Source organism: Mizuhopecten yessoensis, unplaced genomic scaffold (assembly GCF_002113885.1).
Source record: "Mizuhopecten yessoensis strain PY_sf001 unplaced genomic scaffold, ASM211388v2 scaffold6683, whole genome shotgun sequence".
Classification (NCBI taxonomy): Eukaryota; Metazoa; Mollusca; class Bivalvia; order Pectinida; family Pectinidae; genus Mizuhopecten; species Mizuhopecten yessoensis.
In genome coordinates this window covers 645,516-668,649 of record NW_018406672.1, presented here as the reverse complement: position 1 = coordinate 668,649, position 23,134 = coordinate 645,516, and the positions used below count along the sequence as shown (strand labels likewise).

The window sequence follows — 23,134 nt, the reverse complement described above, 5'->3', positions numbered from 1 at the left end:
AGGTATTGATTGTTACGTCATTGGTTTGTGAGAGAAAATTACGTCGTTTTTTCAAAAATTGATGACGTTTCTCTCACAAACAAATGACGTAACAATAAATACCTGCTCTCAAGAGCAGAGAACTCTGCAATACGTAAAGACGGAATATTGACAGAAGCAGACATTAATATCAAACAAAAACTGTATGTTTTTCACTCACACGTTCGTATTTAGCAAACCGAATATACACATCGAATGTCAAGCCCGGTTATGTGTTATAAAAACATAACATAACAACATAATAATATTCAGCACATGTTTCACTTACACAATACCTTAATTTTATGCTAAAAAGTTGTTGTTTACCTACGTGTCCGGGTGTCGTGATCGCTTTGCCTAAGTTTAATATGTAGAATTATTCTATGTATGTACGGTCACATGCTATGATCGCCCTGTTACAGGTATATATAATTAATCACTGTGATGTTAAGAGGAACGTCGGTTATATCAATGCTCATTGGATACTTAAACAATATTATATTAGCTACATTTTACAGTCGGGTTCAGATTTTATATATCTTCGAGTTTGCAGGTTGGGAAATGTGGAAAACGCTGTGATAATATATGCACGATATCGAGAGTCATGTCAAAATGAAAAAATATCAATGTATAATCCTTCAGTGAAAAGATAAAAAAAAACAAAGACTATCAATTATCTTCAAGAAGCTTTATAAGTTTGAAAATATGAATTATCATCAATGTACCACATTATACCACCTGCCGAACCTATGATAGATTCATTATAATGGGTGGTCAGTTTGAGAATACTTGAGTAGAAATTGAGAATGACTTGCGAACAACTTCATTTTTTCCCCCTAATTTTGAAGTTTGTTTTCTCTTAAAAAAAGTAAAACGATTGATTGCGCCAGCTGATGTACTGAGCAGTGAATAGTATCAACATAAAGCTATAACGCGTAAGAAAATAGTCCATCAGAAACAAATTATCATAAAATTAGGAGAAAAAAAAATGAGGATAACAGCACAATGTCAAGTTTAAATGTGGATAATAGAAGCCAATGACGATAATATTAATTTGAAAATATCTTTCTACCCATTTTTAAGATACGTGGTATTCCCAAAGTTCCTATTTGTTTACATTCGTCACCGATGCTCTCTTCTGTTGAGGAACGGAGAAATATATAAGGCGGTGGTATAAAGATGATAAACAGTTTATCACATGTTTTCAGTTTGTCTTTCGAACAAGTTTCTCATATTGTGTACGTGGATAATGTCTTGAGTCCAAATGGGAGGGCCCCTCGATTTTATCCACGTGCTCACGATGAGAAAATTGTTCTCACGACAAATCTTGTAAACACAGTGTGATAATCTAAAAATATCAAAATGTTACATATAAACAAACAATGTACGTATTAGACGTGATTCAAAGTAAACTTTAATGTATACATGGGTTTATTTTTTAAGATATAATAACAGAAACATGTTTTAATTGTAACAAGACGTAACGTTCTGAACCACATTGCAACAACAACAAGTTAATACAAGAACAACCAAATTGTGTAATATTAAAGGTTATGTACAATGTTAAAAGTATTTCATAAATTAATCATTTATACTGCATCGAAACAACAAAATGCATCAAAAACAACAAAACAAACGTATATGCATGACTTGCCACCACTAGATAGTTATTAATAAGCAGTATTTATTCAAAGCAGTAAGGAAGATAAGCTCATTATCATATCTATCAAATTAGCATGAATAATGATGTTTTTTCACTAGACGAATGTCTGAGAAAGAATAGCGGAATATATTACGCTTATCCACTGCGTCTACGCATCGAAGATAAGGGGGGTATATTTCACATGTTGACATATCATTTCATTATTCAATTAAAATGTTAGATGCGTCATTTTCATTTATCTTCGATATCAGTATTTTTTTAATAACAGTTTCATGTTAACAGTTATGTCTAGTTTCAATTTCGATTCAATGAATATTCAATAATGTGAATCAAAGTTCAAAGATTGGCACATGTCATAAACAACCAATCAAAATGTTTATTAATGTATATTATTTAAAGTCACTTTGTAACTGAGGATGTAAAGTTATGTCTTTCTGGCCATGGGTTGAACGGAACCCTTTACCAGAAGAGACCCCTGTTTCTGGATGACCATTGCAGGCCAGACAAGGAAGTCCAGTATATCACCAGATCGAGTAAATTCTTTGAACTTGTCTTTATCGAATCTCTTCCCTTGGCCTTCGTCTGGAAACAGGAATTCCATACGCGGACTCTGCATAACCATACCCCAGCATATTTCTGTGCATTTATCAACGAATGACGTAAGCTTATCCACTGGAAGTGCTCCGTATTGTTCCTTGAGTGATGCTAGTTCCGCACGCACAAACTAAAAAATACATTAAGAAAATATCAAAAATATTCTTTTTAACCCTTATTTGAAAAATGTGTTTGTATTATCAAAGGAAGGGTGTCTATAAGGCCCTTTTTTGGGCACCGGTATATTCGGATTTTCACCTCCTTATTTTGTTCAAAGATGTCCTATTGTATGACATGCGGAAAAACTAAGGTAAAACTTTGACCGAAAGTGGGTTTCTGGGGGTACCAAAAGGGGTATAGTAAATCACAAATAGAGTTTGCTGTTTTCAAAATGACCTTAAAATCCAAAATAATACCATTTCTGGTTTTAAAACATGTATAAATTACAGAAGAGGAAACGAGTCTCGTCTTGTTACGAAGGTCAGATGGGTGATCTCTTTTTACAACATACACTAATGGCATGGTTACATTGTAACGCAATTTAACAAAAAGGGAAGAAAAGTTATTAAGAAATGATATGAGTAGCAGCTAGCATTGAATGTAACAAATACACCTCATGAAATCAACAAAAGGATTAACTTTTAATAGCAAGCATTAACTTGAACGAACAACTTAGTCTCTCTTTGCATTTGCAAAGCATAAACTATCTGACTTTTGGTCAGTGTAGCATGTCAAACGCCCCTCTCACTACTATAAATACTCTACTGAGCCTGTTTAATCTACATACATTCATATAGACTAGTATTGTCAGGAAATATTTGGTTATAGGCAAGGAGATGCACGTTGGTCCTTGTACTCTAAATCACAGGAAAATGTGTTTTTAAGTAAAAAGGCATTGTGGGATAAGTATGAAAATTTCACAAATTAAATATCATCATATAACTAAACTGTATGCCAAGTTACATGCTTATCCCCAAATGCCTTTTATGTACAATCAGCGGATAAACATTGGAAAGAGGCAGAACATTTGATAAAACAATGAAATCGGTTAACTTTAACCATTAAAGCAGATACTTTCATTGAGGCTAGAAGACTTGAAATTACCAGCAAATCAAACTTCATATATTAAATCAATCATTTTACAGTAGTTCTGGTGGCAAATGCCATTTTTGATTTGTAAGTTAACTTTGATAAGGTGCTATGGAACTCTTTTCAAACCCTTAACAAAGTTCCAAATTTGCAATTATATTCTAAAACATATATTTTATATTTTATTTTTTATAAAACCATGTCTTAAAAAATTCCATCAATGACAGCCGTCATTTATCGAATGAAATTGGATGAAAATAATGCAAATATGCATGTTAAACAAAATTCCTTCCTTTAAAGGAAAAAACTTACCTCTTGAACCGCTGGAAGTGAGCGTGAAGACGCCTGCTTTTGTGCATCTTTCAGACTTCTTTGGACTTCTATGGGGCAATTCATAACACCATTTTGCTATTTTTAAAATTGAAATAAAGTCGTTTTTATTGGTTAGTATTTTATAGGCATAAAATATTTGAGAAAGTATAAATGTCGCAAAATTGTACATAGAACAATAGAGTGTCAATACTCATGGATAAAATCACGAATGATTTTTTTTGCCTAACATTTAGGGCCAGTAACCGTCATTATTTGTAAAATCTAGAAAAATCCTATTCTGGTACAGTAGGTATAGTAAGGTGATGGATTTTTAAGTCCAATATTTTACAAAACATGAGAAGTTCTGAGGTTTTGGCTATTTTATTGCTAAGATATTAGAATATTATTTAACACTACCTTACTTTGACCAAACTAACTTACCTCCATTTTCGATTCAGGTATAACTGCTTTTTGTAACTTTTTCATTTGATCATCGGCAAGTTTAATACACGATTCGTGACTTTTCTGTAAAGATAAGTGTTTTTTTCAAGTTATTGGGTAGAAAGGAATTACTTTAGATATAGATTTTTTTTTCAAATCTTGTAGAATACGTTAAATAAAGTTCAAGTAGAAATTCGTTAAAAACGGATATATAGCGATCCCATCACAATTACCTGTAAGCTAACCAGTGGTCCATCATATCACTATGTGGTACAAGACACATAAACTTTTCAATCAAAGATCAACATGTTTTACCTTGCCTTGGCTTTACAATTTAACTGCACTTGATTGTCAAATGTCAATTTGTCTATTTTGTTTGTACTTGAAATACAGTTCAATACATTCATCCAAACATCCATTCAAAGCCATCTATTGTGCTTTTCGTTTTTCGCAAACAGCATGACACATGGACTGTCTTAAATTATTATAGGCCTAAACAGGAAATTATCTACTGACATGTCCTTCAGTGGTAGTATCAAAAGAAAAGTTCATAACCACTTTGATATTAATAGCTCTTACATATATTTAAAATGAATATATAAATTTTACAAAAACCTAGAGAGAAACCTACTTTAAAAATCATTATCATGTCTTTTGATGATTGTGAAATATACCGATGATTTAAATGGTATTTATTTTCATAAAACACTTTTTTTTTCAAACTCTGTTATCTTAGAAATTGATTTTTTTGTCTTAATAATAAAACTTATTCATCCTTATAGTAGGTTAGAGATGAATGTGACAAACATTTTATTACAATCCTAAATAAACAATATTCAGGCAATGTTGTGTTGGAAATTCATCAAGACATTGTAAACACTACTGGTTGGGACAGGTGTATGAAATGGTGATGATAGGTACAACCGAACACGGAAATCTGTCGATATCAGAAATATAACTGCAAAGCCATTGGATATGACTTGTACTTCATAATTGTTATGCTGTTGTAATGAAAATCCAAACCAAATTACATGTTAAACTTGTATTGTGAACTCAATGGTAAAACACACAGTAGTTACATCGTAGCCATCTTGGAACCTTAGTCCAGAACGAGGCTTGTTGTAGTCTATATTAGAATGCATTGCATAACGCCTATTAAAGTCTGTTCCATTAAAGTACATGCGTGTACTCACAGTAATGTCCATACATATATTTTATAACTCCACAATAATAACTGAATTCGACCTTGATACCACACTGTCCTACTCAAAACTCTTATGTTTTACGACAACAGGCAACGAAGACAGAAAATATATACATACCCGAAGAATGTCAATCAGTATATCTATTCCTCTGCGTTCACTTATTTCTGTTTCCTTAGTTTCAGTTAGTTTCTCCATGGCATCCGTCCATTCATCATCGTACAGCTGACTGTATTTCTCTCCCAGTTTGTGGGGTCGTTTGGGGTCACTCAGGTCAGCTATATCCGGGTTATCTCGGGTTAGCTTGTCTCCGGTCAATTTACTCATTCTGTGGAATGTATGTATATCATATATTAACATATATTTAATGAATTAACTTTGTGGAATAATGAATATTTTTATTGGACATGTAGTTGCAAAAACATAAACACAGAGTGATATCTTTGAGTGTGTAACCATTGTGATAAAAGATATCCTGAATATGATATTTCTAAAGTATGCATGCTGAAGTCCGGCGCCAACATTTTGGAAAAAAACACAGCTGCATACTGCTATTACGAGCATATGAGCCTTACCTTGGCACTCAAGGGGTCTAACGTCTGACATGCAAGACAGAATAGTTAGAAAAAAATCATACGCTGTAAAATGAAGACATTTGTTCCCTGATTTGGTAAAAATTGAAGAATGATCTGTGAAAATGATAATCTAGTATACATACATAAATACCTTTAGTCATAGATTTAGCTCTAAGGTAAATGTTTTTTCCTCTCTAACTTTAAAATATTAAAACAAAATCACGGTATAAGAATCCACACCTGTCCATCCAATATTCCTTGTCCGTCTGTGACTGACTTAACCTCTCCTGTGTGTCTTTCAATTGTTTTTCCATCTCTTCATATCGTTTTTTTAAGGGGTGATTCTGTTCTCTTTCAACCAAATATTCCTTGTCGCTCTCTGCCTTACGTAACTTCGCTTGTGCGTCTTTCAGTTGCTTTTCTATCTTTTCATTTTCCTGTTGTAAGTGATGCAATTTTGTTTCGTGATTGTCTTGATGCGAGCCACAGGCAGAATACGGACGAGACTCATGGCGGATTTCATGTGTTACCTTGGTGCCCTGTTTTGGTGTGTCTTTCTTCTTTTTATCTCTGAAAGTGAAACCGATTTCATGCAATTATTCCTGTTTTCATGTCAAGAAATATGCATAATTACAAGAATACTGAAACATGAAATGCATATTAAAGAAAATGAATAGAAATAACCAGATTGTTTAGTTAATATTATTAATATGATAATCAAATCACTGTTTAAACATTGATATCACAATTAATTCAGTAGTTAGTGAAAAAGGGCATTACGATCTGTGTATCTATCAATATTAGAAATACACGTATAGGCAACCAAGAAGTACGTTGCAGCTTCACCTCTCTTGTCTAGGAACAAAAGGTCAATTCTTATCTACAATCGATAGATTCGTGTAGAAGCATCGGTCACTAGTACTGTTTAAATGTTTCGAGTGCATCGGGGTTCATAACAATTAATCATATTCCAGGAACATGACTTTACTTCTTAATATGAAATATTATAGCAGTACGTCACTGAAATGATGGTCGCTTACGAAATAAGTGCTTAGAAAATGATCATCAAACAAAACATATAACACAAGAAATTGCATAAAAAATATTCAGTTCATAAGTGAAAGTGTTAGCTATTTTATTTGTCGGATTTGATTACATGGCCAGATTTTAATACACATAAAATGTTCTTATTAAATGTAATTTTGCGAGATTTCACAATGTTTACTCTGGAATTTTGTAGTTTTATTTCGACTTTAACAGGACCAGGAAAAATTTTGTTTCAGCGTTATATTTCCATCACGTATTTTGTGTTTATTTTTATGTTAAATATATTTATAGATAGTCTCAAAGTTCACTTAATCCCAATGTTTAGGTGTTTGCGGTTTACATTTATACGACTGTAACTGAATAAGATTCAGAAATGTAGTAATCAATATAATTTAATTTTACCCCTTATAGGAACACTATTAGCTGTAACCATATCGATTTATAAAGAGTTATCAAGATTCTAGTGATGAAAAAATAGCAATCTTAACAGTAATAGAACAACAGTTCTATGAATTGATAAATTCATTACAAATACTTCCTCAGAATATAGCTTAAATGTGTTATAAGAAACTGCTCTGAAATTGAAACTTTATGATCAAAATCAAAATTGTTCGAATGCACATAATTTAATAATTATTTTATGGTATCCAAGCTAATTGTACAACCCTATAGTTTATGGTAAAACAAATCTTGGTGATTAAATTTGCCACAATCAAACTCAAATTATTGGTGATCGGAGACACGGCGTTTTATCTTTCTTGTTAGGCCTTGGAGATTCACACGATACCCCCATATGTGCTGAATAACTCTAAGATATGTCCGTAGATGGAGGAATAACTCCTTATTTATGATTTTCGCCCGATTGTTAAAACTCATGACCCATTAGTTAGACTACATATTTCATTTTCTTAATAGCCAGTCACATATATCCCATTGCCATAAAGTTTGAAATATTTCTGCATTTAAAAAAAAAATATTTTTGTAAAAACCCATTCGTTCATGTAAGAGTTCTTATGACACTGCATGTACACCGGACGCAGGATGAAAAACAAATACGTGCATGTGTAACAGGTACTGAAGCTATCTTCACGCACAAATTTTCATCTTGCTTAAGTTGACATTTATCAAAATCGTGTTTTGTAACCTATCTTTAAGCATTTTGCCTTACTGATTCGGTCAAACGTCAATTGTGAACTCGAGTGGTCAAAGGTCACTTTGAAACGTGATTGATAAGATCAGGTTGATATTTGCATTGATCGAAGAATAAACAAGAACACGAATTGCAAAATACCCTTAAAACTTTCAAAGACTAAAAGAATTCTTCTTCGGGCAAAATAAATATGTTAAAATATCATATGCTGATGCACTCAAGTATTTAAATGTTCATGCGTCAGTGCAATGTTATACTTTTTCTCGTTACCTTTACTAAATCTTAACTTATATAGGCAGTCTTGCAGCGATCGATTGGGCTGGTCAAGTGACTATTTTGATTTAGTTGACATTTAGATAGCTAATAGAATTATAACGAGGATAGACATTTGACTTAATTGATAAATAGAAGGTGTTTAATGTTTTCCTGTTTTAGTGCATACATAGACGAAAACGGGTTTGCATTAAAAAATATGGGATATCTGTTGACGCCCTGCAACTAGGATGCAATTTAAATAGGCTGCTTCACACTTTTCTGCTATTTTCTGCAACTATTTGGTCAAGTTGTTTTTACAAAACTGATGTGATATATTGTGAAGGTAAATGAATACCCAACTCATCTGTACGCACGCTGTCAACGGCGGTTGCGCTGATGATGCTCCTGTCCTATTTTCAACCTGCTTTTTCTGAACTCCTTCTTGGTTAGGCTGTAAATTATATTTGTTTCATCTTATAAACAAATATTATTCAGAAGTTATTAAAATCATGGAAAGTATTTCATGATTCTGGTTTACAATTGTTTTTTTTAAAGAAAAAGTCAGTTTAAGAGATAGAGCTTGGTTAGTTCCGCTTATACCGGGATGCAAGGCGATTGAAAAATAGGAAAAACTAAGTATAGAAGTCAATTGCAACAAGCTTGGGATAAATTGAGTGTAAGTCAGGTTTTCCCGTTTTACAGGTTTTGTCCGAACAGTGGGCTTCTTCAGTGTTCGGGGGGAAACTGGTAGACGTTTCCAAATAGATAAAACCTAGCGTATCCCGAGCTTTTTTTCGATTGACTTCTATATTTAGAAATGATCAGATACAGTGATATCAAAGTATAATTGAGTACAATATTTACTGCGTAATATAATATGCTTTATAGCGTAATTTTCATATCATTTAATGTGATTCCTTAAACACCAATCATGTTCTATCTTACTTACTGGAGTACATACCTCAACCGCAGATAAGATAAACTCTTTACCACTGGCGTATCTTTTTCTATGTAGAGGCAACTTCCATGGAGGCACCTTGAAGTCTCGATGTATAAGGTTTTCAAGGTTCTCAAAACCAGATTTCAGTTGATCTTTTTTCTTGTTCTTTAAATAAAATGCCAAATTTCATCTTAACAGATTTCTGTTAAATTAATACATCAGCTATTACATGAATGAATAATAAAACACTTCAACACGAATGTACATATGATTCATTAAATTATTAAGTAATGAATAAAGGATAATGACGCATTTTATCAGTTCCACTGTCTATTTGAGAAAAACACAAGACATGCGATTTTTTTTGGGAATACTCAGAATCCCTTTTTATTTTTTTACGATTATTTACCTTAATAATCTGTTTGCACATAAAAATCTTCATCTCAATACAATGTATCTATCAAAGCAACAAGGTATTTTTTCTGCAAGAAATGCTTAACTTACATGAATTAAATAGGATGTTACCTTCACTAATATTGTTAATTTATCCCAAGCCGCCATTGTGTCTTTGTTATTAAGTAAGTTTTTCGTGTTTATTAGATCGCTTTGCATTTCTACAAGCCGATTAATGACTTCTGTTTTCCTGGAAAAGGAACAAAAAGTTAAAATAGATAAAGTAATTGGATATGCGATAAACATTTCTAGCGGATAGCTATAATCTTTCTTTGTTTTTTTGTGTGTTATCAGTGTCTAATATGTTTTTGCAGACATTCAGTGTAATACGATATATTGCATTTTTCTTAATCTTCGGTACGGTCGCTCATGTGGTTAACTAATTCCCCCTCCCCCCCCCCCCCCCCCCCCCCATTCATAATTTGCATAAATATTGGATTAATAAAGATTCAACCCCTATAGTTCCTAATCAGTATCAATGGGTAGCAAAAGAAAAAGAAAATTTAAATAACGAACATTAATCTTTCATTTATGAATATGTACGTCTCTGCTTAGTAAACTCTGGCTGCGTATAAATAAGCGAATACGCAATGAAAAAAGGCTCGGCGGATTGATACCTATTTCAAATATGGGGTCGTTCTCGCTTCAGCGAGATAACTGTTCAGTGACAGACATTGTTTTGTTCCTTTAACATCTAGAAACGTGAAACAGTTTTGGGGTCTATTATGACTGAATATACAACAAAAGAATGCTGGCAAACGTTTTATTCCATGGATGCACATTCAAAAGTATTTGACGGTAAAGTAAACAATGGCGGTTTCCTTTTACGACTTTCGATTACGTCACTACCAGAGCAGTGTGTCGATGTATATATAACGACCGTTATTAATTAATAAAAATGTTAAAGTGCTACTGATATTACTTAATTAAATTAGCTTAATCGACAGAAGATTTAGCAATTTGTTTCATGGTGATTTTGGGTTATGCAATGCGATACACTCTCGAACGATAAGGGCTTAATGAAAAATGGGGATTTAGCTGTCCATACTTTTTATAAACGGCTGTTTCATAAATTGCTTAGTGTATGTGTAAGAATGTAAGTTTTAATCGGTATTTTTGTATAACAATCAAGTTTTATTTATGACAAGACATCAGAACATTAAGGGGTCAGATAAGGCAGGTGTCATGGTACAGCCCACTTCATAACCTAATCATGGGTTATCAATGCAATTGGTTTGTCATGTCACAGCCAACTATAATAATTTGTATACTCTATGTGAGGCTTCAATAAAAAGCCTTGTCTGCTTATGATTGAAGGTGACCCCTTACATTAATATAAGGGGTCAGTAACAAACTACAATGTATCTGGACATGTAGCTGATAATAAATATCCATCTACAATGCTTTCCTCTGGCGCATTATTATATTTACTCAACTAAAAGGTTACATTATTCACGCCATCTACTACTTACAAATGTACATAATTCGTGTGAGGTACAAAAACATAAATAGAGGAAGTATTACAATCAACGTTAAGCTATACAGCCTAAGTTAATATGTCCGATATACAAACGTCAGTGCTCCTAAAATATGACTGAAACAATGTGTCATATTAACAGACATTATTTCGATGCAAGGAATATATACATTAATCAGTAAAATAAAGACAGTTACTTACGTCGGCATGTTGACGACGGCGTGTATAACACTTCCTGGTTGTGTTTCTTTCAGAGAATCTCGTAACGAGTTCTAGGTACGACCGCATACATTATCAGTGCCACTAGATTTTCGAACGGATCAATACCGTAGGCAGTGTGTACACATTTAAATGTCTGAACAACAGAACGTTAAACTGTGACACGCTATTACGTGCATGTATACACATGTGTAGATGATTAAAACACAGACTAGATCAATAGCAGTGTATCAATATACACGAAGTTAGTAAGACTGTGTGTAACTTTAACGTGGAAAGTCTGGTTACTGTATATTATATATAACTAAAATAGGGGATATCTGATACTTGTTATTTACGGCTTGAACACCGTACTAAAATATACTAGACTGATCTTACCTGTGGGCGAAGGAAAACATGGCAGGGCAGTTAGGTTTTTTTCTTAAGTTTAATGGATCCTTCAAATTGTTGTCGCCGAAGTCATGTCATTTTTGCTTTCGTTTTGTCTCTTCAGATTTTGTTGTTGCCATTTAGTGCCAAATTATAATTCCGATTTTAAACTGTATTACATTTTGTCCCTTTTTCTCGTTGTCACTGTAATGCATTTTGGCCTTGTGTGTTAACTTTTTAATGTATTTTGTGCGTGTATGTTAACTTTTTAATGTATTTTGGACTTGTATGTTAACTTTTTAATGTATTTTGGACCTGTATGTTAACTTTTTAATGTATTTTGGACTGGTATGTTAACTTGTTAATGTGTTTCGTACATGTTTGTTAACTTTTTAATGTATTTTGGACTTGTATGTTAACTTTTTAACGTATTTTGTACTTGTATGTTAACTTTTTAATGTATTTTGGACTTCTATGTTAACTTTTTAATGTATTTTGTACTTGTAGGTTGAAGTCTTAGGACGTTTAGTACGTGTAAGGTAAATTCGAGATATGGTTCGTTCTTGTTTATTAATTCGTTTTCAGGTTTGTACGTTACCATAGTGGTAATTCTACTACTACTAACGTTTTGTTGAGGTGAATAGCTCGAAACTTTACAATTGATGTCATAAAGAGATGAACATTAAGACTTATGTTCTGAATTAAGTAATATCGAGTCGATATCATAAATCACCGACTTCCACGTAATTACAATTCGACAAATACAAAATTAAGAAGAAAATGATATCGTCTAATATTGTTCATTCATGGAATTTTGTGAACGTGAGTAAGTTGTGATATAGACTCAGAACACTGATTCTGACAAAGGCGAATCCGAGGTCTATATTTCTTTTTATGTTCATGTCAAAACATGTTAACCATAAAAAAAATATGATTGTTTCGGTTTTCAAGGCTCCAACAAGTAACTGTTTAAGTATATAAATGCAATCTTTTCTATCATGTTTTATCGCAGGTTCTAAGTCATACATCTAAGCTGTCCAATAAATTTTATTTTAATGTTTAAAAGTTTGTAAGAAACTAGTCATTTTAATCGAGTAAGTGAAGGGGGTGTCCTTAAAAGGCTATATATATAAATCGATATCTGCTGGAAATCCTATCTCCGTGATGTTTTGAGGACTGGTCACGGCAAAATTGGGCACGATACATCAAATCTAGTATGTAAAAATTGTAATCGGATGTAAAGCCTTTGTCTATACTCTTGAATTAATTGCATTGGTTTGTTGTTTTCTTTTTTACCGGATACATGTGATATTGACGTAAAATATTTGTATGTTATATTATTTGATTTAAACAACACTGGCATGTGACAAATCATATGAAGGAAAATATCGTCTTGGTTTTATAAATATTTCATTACAGTTACTAGTTCCTTTCACATAACTTACCGTTTTCACCTGGACGAGAAATTATTTGCTTATAATGTAGCCGAAGGGGGTTACATGAACATTGGCATCAGCATAAAAACAAAATCAATAGAGCTGTCTTTCTTTGTTTTCTATTTGTGGTAAGCACTCGTTTGACATCTTTTGTTTTAATTATGCCGATTATCTCGGAGGGCAAAGTAAAATGAGCGCAAACGTCTGAGAGTCATAAGCAGTAATATTGATGATGAATTCAGGATGTCATCATCTTGATGCCCTGCGTTTTTATTATGTTGATGTTGTACACCCTAAATATTGAATAATTGTGATATATAAAACAAGCCAGACACATATATATTGAAGTGATTTTGTTTATTTTTGGCGTTATCATTTAACGTGAATATAAATATAATGTAAAAGGAATAGGCCATATTTGAAAACGGAACATCACTTTAATAAAAACAATAATAACACTTAAAAATGTAAAGAGCACTATTGTTCACGAGTAAATTAATTAAAAGGAAGATATTTCCAGAACGTATCAAAATTAAACAAAACCTGTAACGGTTACCCGTTTATGGTTGCTTCGGAAGAAACGTGCCTGTTCAGAACAGCAGCATATAAACTAAAATAGAAACAAATCTACATCAAACGCAAAAATAAATAAAATGAAATTGAAAAAAAAAAGATATGGCAAAACTTCAAAGCATGAGGATAAATCTGAGGCAGATCAAATACAAAGGATAACGACAGGAATACATACACAAAATCTAAAGTCCTTGTGATAATTAAATATATTAGTAAAAGAAACAACACAAATATAACTTTCTTAGTACTTTCTTTTCTTTAGATGTTCAGCAGGGGATAGAATGATGAGCCCTTGAAGAGGTGGAAGTACTGAGGAAGTACTCTTTGCTTGTTATTTCTTTATTATATCAATAAGACATGAACAAACCCACACGACGAATATCAAACCAGGTACTTAGGAAGAGTTAACACTTCAATCGTAAGGTACAAAATTTGTCAGTAGACAACGATCAGTATCCATGTTCGGTGTATGGGGATAAGGTTGTATCTATACATTTAATTAGGATATTTTAATTAGTTTGATTCCGCAAAGGAACCACACAGGTTCCAGTGTAGTATTTCGTGTTTCCTTATTGCAACATCACTTATAATGTTGTTAAAACAAGTCGAGATTTTTGCCTCGATTTAAGAACAAAAGAGAAGCTTTGATATTTCATAGACAAACATTAGCGTACGTTCATTTAGCTGAAACAAAGGCAAGGACCTCTTACTTTTAAATGGTACCGCTAATTTGCAGATACATAAGAGAAAAAGTATACAGAGCCACTATATCATAACTCAATATTGATATGCAAAGAAAGGCAGTATTATCATAGGTCTACAGCTGTGCCTTTAGGTTTATCTTGATTTACGAAATCGCTTAAATATAAGGATAAAATATGTATACCTATAATTTGTTGTACATCTAAAATACAAATTATAGAGTATTACTTAAGACAAAGGTTGGAGGTATAATATGGAATCGCGTAATTAATGGTTTATGTATAGCCTATGTTTGGTAAAGATTATGAATTCAAGAACCGCACATGAACCTTATTGATAGTAAATACCGAAAACGTTTGTCCCTTTACAAACACATCAGAACTTATCCTATTGAACATTTGAAACAATTTTTTTAAATTTGGAATCGGATGGTTTTAGAATTAAGGGTCAAATTATGATTAGCAATGAAAGAATGCTAATCGTCTTTACGTTTTAAAAAAACTTTTGAAATTGCTGTTAAACACTTTGACAATGACACTTTTCACACAACATGTAATCATTTGAATAAAATAATACTGCACGAATATATGCCAAACAAATAATTAACGCACTATTATACGAAGACATTTTAAAAGTATAATGATTAAACGATGACCACATCTTTCAAATTCATTTCCATGCTAATTGTCTTGGTGAGATATGTCGTTTTATTGATAAATTTGTTTACAACTTTCTGCAGAAATGTCAGGATTGCATTTTCTCTTATCTGCTTTAAATGTAGCTTCTCCTTATCTGGCTACTGGTTGTACGGTTCCTTTCCTCAGCAGTGGACCGTCCTGGTAGAGAAGCAGAGCGGGCCAGACAACGTACTCCACAGTGTCACCTGATCTAGTGTATGCCTGAAACATGTCAAAGCGTATTTGTTTCTTTTTGCTGACATCGGGCCACAGGAGAAATAGTCTTGGATTGTGTGTTACCATGCTCCAGCATATCTCTATACACTTTTCGGTGTAGAGTGGTATCTGCTTTACTTTGTCCTTCAGTGGCGTGTGCTTTGAAAGACTTGCTTTCACATTCTGAAATTGTTTTTTTGAAAAATGTGTTACATTAATGTATCATAATCGCCTTCGTTCTAAGTTCCGTTACACACGTATGTTATTCTTAGTATATACTATATTATCTTTAATATATTAACTTAAACGAAACAGTAGCTTTTCATGCTTTTCAGATACTCTTATTATTTCCTTATGTGTCAAACATTGTTCTTATCTTGTTGTTCTAAAGTAAATAAATAAAATCTTTCATATTTTCAATACACTTGGACGGACTCATATGCGTATGAACTCATAGTTTTGATGCAAAAGGATAATACCAGACACTGTCTGTGGAGACAGCAAAACCTAAGACAATAACGTCATAACTGAATTAACATAAACTTCTTTTGACTGAGACAAGTAACGTGACTTGAAGCAACTTCAAAATAGGGCAGATTCAAACGTTAGTATTTTGTTATCGAATTTCAAAAAGGAAATTTGACGTGAAAGATAAAATTCTGGTATTGTATTTTAAATTCGCTTAAAATGATAATGGTCAATGATTCCAACTACCAGCCATTAAGTTGTGCTTCTGATGACATATAATACTCACATCAACTGCAATCCTCCTTGAAAAAATAGAGGCGCCATGTTGTGCATCTAACAGATTGCGTTTGATTGCCTCTGATCCCTCTGGTAGTTTTCCCTGAATAACGAGTATAGACCAGGTTAAGTTTGTATCAACCATTGATTTGCTAAGAATAACATTCTGCATGAAAACACACTCAAAATGTTAACCTAAAATTTCCTTGTTAACATAATTTGACTATCTTACCTGTTGTGTATTGTGTGTTTGAAAACTGCAGCAAATCATTTCAAGATGGGTTAAATTTTTGTCAGCGATCGTTTCACATTCCCTGTAACAAAACTTGAGAAAAACATTTGATCAGCAAGAAAAAATTTCCCAGAATAATAATAACTTTGCTACGTTAATATTATTTGACGAAATAAAAAGATTCTTTCGTAGAAATATAAACATTTGAAATTAAATAAATCACAAAAACGAAAAGTGAAATTTCAAAATGTTTGTTTGAATACCGCAAGGTGAACTATCTGGATTCAATTCATACTGTTTGATATTATAACCTCTTCAAAACTTCTAAAAAGAACACTATATGTTCACATTTTTTTTCTTTTCTTGAAAGTCACGCAATGTTAGAGATATTAATAGAAGATAGTATCCGACATTAACTAAGTGTGTTTTATATATAATATACTTTAAGGTATTAATTCAAACAATTGAAAGTCTAGTTATTAACCTGTAGCATTTCTAACAGGACATCTATGCATACACGTTCCTGTTTTTCCACTTTTTTGGGATTCATTTTATCTATGGCGTCCGTCCATTCGTTGTCGTAAAGTTCGCCGTACTTCTCCGCTAGCTTCTGTGGACGGTTTGGGTCACTTAAGTCTGTGATCGCTGGATTATTGTGAGTAAGTTTGTCTCCGGCCATCTTGCTCATTCTGTTATTTAGAAAAGGTAGTATGCTTTTAAGATGTTAAGATGAATGTCTATATCGATAGCAGAATTTCCAATAACATTAAATGCTTTTCATGTAACGGTTTCTGACGTATAGGTGATATTTGATGCGTTGACTTCAAGATGATGATAAAATGATGCCAGACATCAACAATGAATGATCTCGATAACTAACATTTATTTGATATTGATTTTGTAACGAAGATACACATTTTATATAGTTTTGATATTGGTGAAAGAAAATGATATTTTGACAAATACTTGATTAAAAAGATATTCATTCAACATATCTTACATAGACACCCAAAAAATGTGAAACTGACTTCACCTTGTCAACAGCCCCTCCTTTTCTTCTTTAACACTGTGAAGTTCTTGATTTAATGTCTGAATCTTGTCTTCCAATTTCATCACATGTTGATCATACTTTCCCATTAAGTCCTGTATAATAGCTTCGTAATGTTTCCGTTCATTTTGATGAGTTGGATCGTGGTCTTGTGTTTGTCTTTCATGCTCAATTTTCCTCTGCTTGGATCGATTCTCTAGTTCAGTGGTTACCGTCTCTGGTTGTGTAGATGATGCCCCCGCTGCAACTGTTGTGTTTCTCTCAGTATTATCTGTCAACCTGCATGCATATAAAGATATAAACTATAAGTAACTTGATCAACTGCAAATTCTTAAAAGCATACACACCTACTTATTAGTGAAAATGTATGCCAGGCTTGCATGCTGGTTTATATAGCATTTCATTGTCGACAGGTTTACCAAGCATTTTTATTCATAGTAAATAACTTCCTTTTTAATCGATAGAAAATCCCAGATGTTCTCATTAGCCCTGTTATTCGTATGTTAGACACACCTTACTCATCTAGAATCATTATCCCTTGGGAATAAGATGGGAGAATCTCAACCCGAGGGGGAAGACTAAGTTGCCAAATACAAGGCTTTGCCGAGAGCTTTTAGACTTCCAATCTCACCACAAGGAGGTTAATGATTTCTTTTCTTTTACCCTGTTTCCTCATTGTGTATCATATACAAATGTAATGTTAATGTTACAGGCTAAATCCAGGGTTTATCCTGTTTGTATCGTTGACCGTACGTCATATAATTGTTATGAATAAGGGATTCTCCCCTTTTCAAACCGTGGGTGAAACAAGGATATCTTACGCCGAGAAAAGTGTTGATACATCTGTCCAGAATAACAGAAAAGTTATGTCTCACATTATAGCACTCATTAACCTTTTGTTAAGGATGTACATAGTTTTTCAATCTTGATTAAGAAATGCTGACAAAAAATGGTTTTACCATTAAATGCTATGGATTATGGCGTCATCTTAGTGCTGTAATTGACGTCACCGAATTGCTAGTGAAAATCTTGGCAAACGACATCGCCTAATAGAAACAAACATTTTTTAGACAAACTTGTTATTGACTCCAGCGAATGGCTATGATTTTCATGCATACAAGTTCTCGTTTCTGCTATTTTGAAGATTCTTAGTAAACGGCGCATATGTGGATGCCACACCATAGCAACAAAATGAAAGCCTCGACATATGTCAACCAACCATTACTTTCTACGATTGAACTCTTGTATGACAATACAAAACACAAACGTCGGGTATAAGGCCAAAGCAATGCCAAAGCGCAAACTTATCCGTAACCGCAAAGTTTTCTTGTACTGGTACACATATCTGTTAAAACACAACACCTTACCTACATATATCGATAAAAAATTATGAATTTATTATTCAAATCCTTAAAAATATTTACAAATCACCTCTTTATTTCATCTGAAATGTTCTTTATCCTTTGATTTTAGCGTTGGATTTTTGTTTGATTTATGTAAGTGTACAGCGAAATAGCCAACCAGAGCAAAACGACTTAGTTTTAGTTTTCTGTTTAATAGAGGATGCAGAAATATAATTCAATTTTTTGCATACTGTATATAATACCAAAGTTATGGGTGCAATCAAATATGTGTGTAAATTTTCAATTTAAAGGGTGGTACAGTGTGGTAATGGCACGGTTCATAAATTACATACAAATTATCAATTTGAAATTATTCAGTACTCCTTTAATACGTTGAATTCATAAAACTAAGGGGTTTAAGGTTTTTCTTTTTTCATAGGTTTGTTTCTTCTCCATCCAAATTATAAATTCGTTATAAAGTAGATTAAGACGACAGTTCTGATACCCGGAAAGCCAGGGACAGTTTGTACGTAATTAAACAGCAGCTTGTGACTGAAAGGTTTGTCTGTTTAAGTGTAAAAAGTGTTGCTCATCTCAGTCCGTTGACATTTTACAACCAGTGTCTTGTGCTATTTATTCTTATTTCCCATTTCAAATATTAGATTTAATCCCTTACTCTTTAAACTTCTTTCTAACTTCAAATATCTGTGTCTCTGCGTCTACATATGCCATCGTGTCCATTTCATTCAGCTGTTGATCTTTCTGTATATCTGGTGGTTTGGCATCAGCTCTGCCATTCAAAACACCAAGCAGCCATTCGATGAGTTGACACACTCTGGTAAGCGCTATGGAAGCACTGTCATCCCCTTTTCTGAAATAGTTCACTATATAGTTGATAGTATAAGTTAAGATCTAAAGTGTTATGCAGGGCATTCCGTTATCTCCTTTTATTTCAAAAATAGATTAGATCAATTAAAATTTCGGCATTTTGGCCCCCTGATATCATCGATGAATCATAGAAGGATGACAAAGCTTTATAATATATGATGTTGTGTAATTCATTTTGGAATATTGTATCAAAGTTTTAAAGGTGTAATTACGTGTATGTATGTGAGTGTGTTTGTGTGAGGATGCGTGTGTGTGTTAGGGTGTTGGTGTATGTGTGTGTGTGTGTGTGTGTGTGTGTGTGTTACGTTTACTGTCATTCACTGGTTTCAATATTTATTACTGATATATGGATTGAATCATGTGATTCAATTAAATACTGAGATACAGTTAAGTTAAATGAATAGGCAGTTAAAATGTCAAAAGTAATAGTTGAAAATATACTTTTCTCATTATAATTGTTCAAGTGTGCGCTCTCTCTCGGTCTGTGTATATCATGTCTACCACGGCATGTACTTACTGCGGTAAAGGTTGATTGGTTTGTTTAGTGACTTGCACCTTCGTCACTTGTTTCCCTTTAGCTTCAAGTCCTTGATGATGTTTTCTATTCTGCGAGGATATTTGTATAAAAAAATATGTTTTGAATGCAGAATTTTATGAATCATAAGTGTTTCTTTTTGAAATTGTATCCAAATATTGAAATCAAAAATGTTAATTCGGCTAACTAAAAAGCTGTTATTAAAGGACGTTTATATCAACATAATTTTTCTTACCTTTATTGCTTGGGAAGCTGCAATTATTGATGTCTTCAGGTTGTTATATGTTTTGCGCTTCACGAGCTGTTCTCGTGTTATGCGAAAATTATTTGCAATTTCGTTTTCAAGCTTTCCAAAGGCATCGGAAATATTACCGCTTTTCTGTAAACGATAAAAACATGTCAATCATGGCTGATATGTCATCATAATGTATATTCTATAGTTCTTTCGTAATTAGAATATTGAAGTCACTTTTGAACAGTCGGCCAACACGTTTAATAAATACGTTTTGCAAACGAAAGCATGTTTGATTACTATACATTACCAATAATAAGTTACCATGTTAATGAATATGGAATTATAATATTATTTACATAATGAATAATTACGTTAGTAGTGAGTTTCAAACTGTGATCCCCAATTCACTTGAATATGTAATTCTCAGGTTTGTAAAGCAACTTACTGTAGCTACACAGTTTTGCAGGCCATCCCATTTTGATTTAACTTCCTTTTTAGCTAAGAAGTCGGGTTTCTCCATTAAATGTTTTTTCAGTTCATCGAATTCAGGAGGGAGGTAATTACTATGAATACAAAAAGAAATCCAATTACAAATATATTGATATTTATATTCATAAAAAAAATCCTGCTAAATATGCATAAATATTTTAATCATAAGCTTAAACAATAATTTACCTCTGTACAAGTGCAATGTATGATGAAAGTGAACGCATTCATTTCAAAGTAAAACCTTTCTTCAATCGTTCTGCGATTAAAAAAATTGTCGGAGAAACCAACACTTAAAGATAATATATTGAAACAATGATAACAATAAATACCATCAAACTTAAAAATAGATTACACTACACGGCCCAAAATTTACACATTGATAACGTTTTACGACCAAACATCATCACGTTGTGTACTTTTTTCAACATTGTACTGACACAGTGATAACGTTTTCTCGTTCCTCAGACAGACACAATACCATATACTGACACAGTGATAACGTTTTCTAGCACCTCAGACAAACGCCATACTATGTACTGACACAGTGATAACGTTTTCTCGCACCTCAGACAGATTCCATACCATGTACTGACACGGTGATAACGTTTTCTCGCACCTCAGACAGACTCAATACCATGTACTGACACAGTGATAACGTTTTCTCGCACCTCACACAGACACCATACCATATACTGACACAGTGATCACGTTTTCTCAAACCTCACACAGACACCATACCATATACTGACACGGTGATAACGTTTTCTCGCACCTCAGACAGACACCATACCATATACTGACACAGTGATCACGATTTCTCAAACCTCACACAGACACCATACCATATACTGACACGGTGATAACGTTTTCTCGCACCTCAGACAGACACAATACCATGTACTGACACAGTGATAACGTTTTCTAGCACCTCAGACAGATACCATACCATGTACTGACACAGTGATAAAGTTTTCTCGTACCTCAGACAAACGCCTTACTATGTACTGACACAGTGATAACGTTTTCTCGCACCTCAGACAGACACCATACCATATACTGACACAGTGATCACGTTTTCTCAAACCTCACACAGACACCATACCATATACTGACACGGTGATAACGTTTTCTCGCACCTCAGACAGACACAATACCATGTACTGACACAGTGATAACGTTTTCTAGCACCTCAGACAAACGCCATACTATGTACTGACACAGTGATAACGTTTTCTCGCACCTCAGACAGACACAATACCATGTACTGACACAGTGATAACGTTTTCTAGCCCCTCAGACAGATACCATACCATGTACTGACACGGTGATAACGTTTTCTCGCACCTCAGACAGATTCCATACCATGTACTGACACGGTGATAACGTTTTCTCGCACCTCAGACAGACTCAATACCATGTACTGACACAGTGATAACGTTTTCTCGCACCTCAGACAGATTCCATACCATGTACTGACACGGTGATAACGTTTTCTCGCACCTCAGACAGACACAATACCATGTACTGACACAGTGATAACGTTTTCTAGCCCCTCAGACAGATACCATACCATGTACTGACACAGTGATAAAGTTTTCTCGTACCTCAGACAAACGCCTTACTATGTACTGACACAGTGATAACGTTTTCTCGTTCCTCAGACAGACACCATACCATGTACTGACACAGTGATAACGTTTTCTCGCACCGCAGACAGACACAATACCATGTCCTGACACAGTGATAACGTTTTCTCGCACCTCAGACAGATTCCATACCATGTACTGACACGGTGATAACGTTTTCTCGCACCTCAGACAGATTCCATACCATGTACTGACACGGTGATAACGTTTCCTCGCACCTCAGACAGACATCATACCATGTACTGACACAGTGATAACGTTTTCTCGCACCTCACACAGACACCATACCATATACTGACACGGTGATAACGTTTTCTCGCACCTCAGACAGACACCATACCATATACTGACACAGTGATCACGATTTCTCAAACCTCACACAGACACCATACCATGTACACATTGATAACGTTATACGACCATGTACGGACAAAGTGATAACGTTATACGACCATGTACTGACAAAGTGATAACGTTATACGACCATGTACTGACACACAGATAGCGTTACACGACCATGTACTGACACAGTGATAGCGTTATACGACTATGTACGGACACATTTT

At 33.7% G+C, this 23,134-nt stretch overlaps 2 protein-coding genes across 5 annotated transcripts in view; both read right to left on the bottom strand.

Annotated features, from left to right (window-relative positions):
- Positions 1-376: 376 nt before the first annotated feature.
- On the bottom strand, positions 377-11,628 carry LOC110452423 (girdin-like). 3 transcript variants are annotated; one of them, XM_021500933.1, is made up of 9 exons: positions 11,418-11,502; positions 9,812-9,929; positions 9,296-9,451; positions 8,721-8,797; positions 6,135-6,464; positions 5,440-5,647; positions 4,118-4,201; positions 3,677-3,772; positions 377-2,405 (listed from the first exon to the last, which is right to left on the bottom strand). In XM_021500933.1, the coding sequence occupies exons 1-9, from the start codon at positions 11,423-11,425 to the stop codon at positions 2,106-2,108; spliced, it is 1,377 nt and encodes a 458-aa protein (XP_021356608.1). In that variant the 5' UTR covers positions 11,426-11,502; the 3' UTR covers positions 377-2,105. The 3 variants fall into 3 exon arrangements, with proteins under 3 accessions (XP_021356608.1, XP_021356611.1, XP_021356609.1); XM_021500934.1 differs by having other exon boundaries at positions 378-2,405; positions 9,308-9,451; XM_021500936.1 differs by lacking the exon at positions 9,812-9,929 and having other exon boundaries at positions 11,418-11,628.
- Positions 11,629-13,596: 1,968 nt separating this feature from the next.
- Positions 13,597-23,134, bottom strand: part of LOC110452421 — a 14,935-nt gene continuing 5,397 nt past the window's right edge. Inside the window, exons 2-10 of one of the 2 annotated variants that reach the window (XM_021500928.1) lie at positions 20,879-20,996; positions 20,434-20,577; positions 20,181-20,269; positions 19,452-19,646; positions 17,418-17,711; positions 16,869-17,073; positions 16,385-16,477; positions 16,163-16,255; positions 13,597-15,591 (exon numbers count right to left, since the gene is read on the bottom strand). In XM_021500928.1, the coding sequence (XP_021356603.1) occupies positions 15,304-15,591; positions 16,163-16,255; positions 16,385-16,477; positions 16,869-17,073; positions 17,418-17,711; positions 19,452-19,646; positions 20,181-20,269; positions 20,434-20,577; positions 20,879-20,996 (1,519 nt within the window). In that variant the 3' untranslated portion in view covers positions 13,597-15,303. Of the gene's footprint in view, positions 15,592-16,162; positions 16,256-16,383; positions 16,478-16,868; positions 17,074-17,417; positions 17,712-19,451; positions 19,647-20,180; positions 20,270-20,433; positions 20,578-20,878; positions 20,997-23,134 lie in introns of those variants that run through there. The other variant, XM_021500929.1, reaches the window with a different exon arrangement.

What these genes read in the sequence shown, in the direction of transcription:
- LOC110452423 (XM_021500933.1), bottom strand. An exon ending in GCGCAACCGCCGTTGACAGC is followed by an intron (nt 6,465 to 8,720) that starts GTGCGTACAGAT and finishes TTTCACTTTCAG; the next exon opens with AGATAAAAAGAAGAAAGACA. An exon ending in AAGGAATATTGGATGGACAG is followed by an intron (nt 5,648 to 6,134) that starts GTGTGGATTCTT and finishes TACATTCCACAG; the next exon opens with AATGAGTAAATTGACCGGAG.